Source organism: Mus pahari, chromosome 4, assembly GCF_900095145.1.
Source record: "Mus pahari chromosome 4, PAHARI_EIJ_v1.1, whole genome shotgun sequence".
In the NCBI taxonomy this organism is placed as follows: Eukaryota; Metazoa; Chordata; class Mammalia; order Rodentia; family Muridae; genus Mus; species Mus pahari.
In genome coordinates, this window is record NC_034593.1 from 81,207,465 (window position 1) to 81,211,549 (window position 4,085).

The 4,085-nt window shown below is 45.0% G+C and overlaps 1 protein-coding gene across 2 annotated transcripts in view; it reads left to right on the plus strand.

Moving 5' to 3' along the window:
- Pglyrp4 (peptidoglycan recognition protein 4) overlaps window positions 1–3,392 on the plus strand; it is a 13,625-nt gene extending 10,233 nt beyond the window's left edge. Inside the window, exons 7-8 of one of the 2 annotated variants that reach the window (XM_021196820.1) lie at window positions 1,944–2,062; window positions 3,166–3,392. In XM_021196820.1, the coding sequence (XP_021052479.1) occupies window positions 1,944–2,062; window positions 3,166–3,344 (298 nt within the window). In that variant the 3' untranslated portion in view covers window positions 3,345–3,392. The remainder of the gene's footprint in view (window positions 1–1,943; window positions 2,063–3,165) is intronic. The other variant, XM_021196821.1, reaches the window with a different exon arrangement.
- The last annotated feature ends 693 nt before the right edge of the window (window positions 3,393–4,085 follow it).

A 4,085-nucleotide genomic window follows, 5' to 3' on the forward strand; every position in this document is an offset into this window, starting at 1 on the left:
CAGTAAAGAACATCCCTCCATGGCCTCTGCATCAGCTCCTACTTTCTGACCTGCTTGAGTTCCATTCCTGACTTCCTTGGTGATGAACAGCAGTTTGGAAGTGTAAGCCGAATAAACCCTTTCCTCCCCAAATTGTTTCATGGTCATGATGTTTGTGCAGGAATAGAAACCCTGACTAAGACAGGGACATTCACTGTCTGGGGATTAGCTTCTGTACCTGTATTTTAGTCTTGACTGTTCCTACAAGGCACTTGAGTAGGAACACTTGAGTGTGAGTGCCTCAGCTGCATTTGTTACTTGATATATCCTTCTAAGATGACTGATATATTTTAGTAAAATTCTTTGAAGATGGGAGAAAATATTACCTCCAATTGTGTATCAGGATTTACCAAATGATTAGTGGGTCTCACCATTCAGGGTAATCTGATGCTGTTCTCTCAAATTGCAATGGAGATATGAATATTAAATATGAACTTAGAATTCTTTTTTTTCAACTAAGGACAAAGTCTTTCCTTTCCTACTTAGGCTCTAGTTACCATTTCCTCGGCTCCAGATTTATATGGTGTCCTATTGCCATTCTTGAAAGGGTCTGAACTCAGGAAACACTCTCATACACTACGGCATTAGGCTGTGCTCAGGGGCAGGAAGCACACACAGGTGGCTCTTACCCTCATGGTGTTCAGACTTCAGTGAGGGAGAAAAAGAGCTTACAAGGCTAGTCTCAACAAGGTGAATTAGGTGCTATATTATGAAGGACACTTGAATGACGAGCAGGAAGGCAGGAAGAGGAGAAACTTGTTAGCTGGGACCCCAGGAATGAGTGGGAACAAATCAAGGGAGGAATCAGCAGGAGTGCTTCAAATACAGGTGAAGGCCTGGATTCCAGGGTGAGAATAGTGTCTTGGAGGATCTGAAATCACATAAATGTGATCACATAAATGATCACATAAATCATTTATGATCACATAAATGCCAACATTGGGTGTGGTGAGAGGTGAGGCTGGAAGGCAAAGATCCATGTCCTGAAGAATGATATGTCTTCAATTGGGAGTTTAGATTCTGCACAAAGGACTAAGAGCAAGATTTTACATGATTTATATTTGAGAAAGGCAACTTGGATGATGCTTTGGGAATAGAGTGGTGAGGGTAATGAGAGTTTAAGATTTGTGACAATACAGACAAGGCAAGATGTTTATAGAGCTAAGAGGGTACAGATGTCACAGGGAGAAGTGTAGGCATTTAAGAGTTCATGAAAGTGAGTGGCTAGTGACTATGGTATAAGACTATGTCAGAGAGGTGGCTGGGAGACACTGGTGACAAGCCTTGGCTGGCAAGTGAATGAAGTGAGTGGGCTGAGGCCTTGGTTTGGAGCCAGTAGGTGGTGATTTTCTCTCCAATGCTACCCAGAGGAGATGGGAGGTGTGCACTTCCATGGATAGGGAAGAAGCCAAGGAAATGGATAGGTTAGTTCTGAGCAAGTATGTAGAGTGAGAAGCAAGAGGTGCCAGGGAGTACCCCAAGGAGCACAAACCCGAGGAGGCTGAGACACAGAGATGGGGGTGAGTGGGCCATTACACAGTGGACTTCTAGGGAAGAGGGTGACTGGAGAAGGAAGAGGGGTTGCCAGGTTCAACTTTATGGGCAATGATGATTAGACATTTGGGAAATCAGGGAGTCAGTTGGTAAGTCATTTATGTTCTAACAGCAGCTACTGTGGCATTTTACCCCTGCAGAGATCAGCAAACATTTAAATTCTGGGTCCCTCTAGAGCCCCATTCCTCCAGACATTTTCACTAGCATACCACTCACACTGACTCTCTTACTGGTTCTGAAACTTGGTGTTAGTTGCATAAAAAAAAAATTGAGTGAACTGATGAAGGCAAGTGTCAGTCCCCGAGTGTCTCTCTTTCATGCTAATCTCCATCTCTCCTGTGCTTCTCCAGCTTCCTCGTGGGCCAGGATGGTGGTGTTTATGAAGGGGTGGGCTGGAATAACCAAGGCTCCAGCACTGATGGCTACAATGACATCGCTTTGAGTATCACCTTCATGGGCATTTTCACAGGTAAGTGGAAGCTTTAGGTAGTTGTGATCCTTGTGTGATGTTTGAGGAGAGTGTCTGATTTGGACTGGAAAGACATCAGGCTCAGATATTGTTTAAAGCTTTGTATTTACATTTATCTAAGATGAGTGTGGTTGAAAGTGACCCCCAGATCCCAGAAAGTAGGTATTCTGTAATTACTTTTTTCACACACAGACAAATCTTTCTCCCCCCCCCGTCTGTCTTTCCTCCCTCTTTTTATCCTTCTCCCTTTCCCCCTCCCTCCCTCCTTCTCTCGCTCTCTCCCTCTCTTTCTTCCTCCTCCCCTCCCCCCTCCTCTTTCTGCTACAATGAATGGGTGAAGCAAAGGAAAATGTTTTTGTGTAATTCCCATTCCCCTTTGTAACTATCCTATTTTGGTTCTCATGGTAACAATTCTAGGTCACTTAGCCTTATACAGCAAAGCAGAATTTAGGCATTTGCCTTGACTGCACTGAAAATATTCATTTACTCAGAGCTTCTGACTAGAGCTATGGTGTTGTTGTTTTGAGTTTCTGGAAAGGTGAGGCACTGTTATCGCTACACATTTCTGGTTGGTTTGAAGATGAGCCCTACATGGAGGTTAAGGGCATATGAGGAAAGGCTCAACAGTGGCTTTGTTGGGAAGGCCTGTAAAGCTTGCTGCTGCTGACATTATGAGTGAGCTAACTCACTGTCACAGATCTGTACTTGGAAGTTTGGTTGGTATAGCCGTTGCCTTCTCCCAACTCGACAATAAGTGTCCTTTCTTCTCCCACTTTTGTCAATCAAGCATATCTCTAGGCATTGTCACATAGTTCTTAGGTTACTGAAACCGTTCCAATGGAGAATTATCAGGACAAACTTTCACTGTAGGAAAACATTTAGAGTTAGTCAGAACTGTATTTATATTTCCAGGAATTTAGAGTCAGGAAGCCTTTGAAACTGAGACATGTAAAATCTTGATCTGCTGTTCTGTCTGTCTATAGATGGCTGCCAGAAATCAAATATGCTATTTTAGTGGTAGGCTGGGTGGGTTTTGGAACATATTCTGCCTTGCTCTGGGCACTCTGAGATCTTACAATCAGTGGTTTGGCTGTGTTTTGCAGGTTCCCCACCCAATGCAGCTGCACTGGAGGCTGCCCAGGACTTGATCCAGTGTTCTGTGGTCAAGGGGTACCTGACCCCCAACTACCTGCTAATGGGCCACAGTGATGTGTCCAACACTCTGTCCCCTGGGCAGGCATTGTACAACATTATCAAGACATGGCCCCATTTCAAGCACTGAGGGAGGCCCTATCCCTATCTGAGGATGCTTTTCCTCTTGTTGGGTGTCTGTCTTTACCTTTCACCTTGGATTAGTATATTTGTCCTCTCATTTCATGTTCATTTTCTAGGTTGGGATGACCTTGTCCGCCCCTTGGTGACATCTATCAGTGTCCCCCAAGTTTTGCACTTATAGTGCCTTGAGTCTGAGTCAAGCCTCTTCTCTCCTGGGTACTTGTCTGCTCAGCCAGGCCAGGTAATGGGCTGGTTCTTGTTATACCTTATTCCCTAGTTGTCTGCCTCTCTGTCTGGTACCTATGGCCTGTCTGGTAGTTTCCAGTGCTCATCCATAGCCCAGGGAGAGTGCCCTCACTTCCTCTGCTCACAGTCCACTTGTGCATATGTGAATGCTCCCTTGCAAACACACAGGTCCCCTTCCGGATTATGAGTTTTTCCAGGACAGCAGCAGAATTTTCTTTCCCACTAGGTAGCCTGTGTCAGTTCCTGATCTGTGTTTAAATGTTACTAGATATTATAGATGTTTGTTGGAGAAATGGAGGGACAAGTTAAAGGCCAGTCCTTTTCCAAAGGTTTGCCATCACCCCTCTGTGGAAACCTTGCAGTCCGGTTTCCCATCCTGCCATTATTCTTGGCACTGGTACTTCTTGGTTGGAGGCTCAGAGCTGTCTGTGGTGACTTGTCCATAACAGGTGCCATGACCCTGAAGTCCTGTGCCACTGTATCCATAGAGCACCCTGAGTGC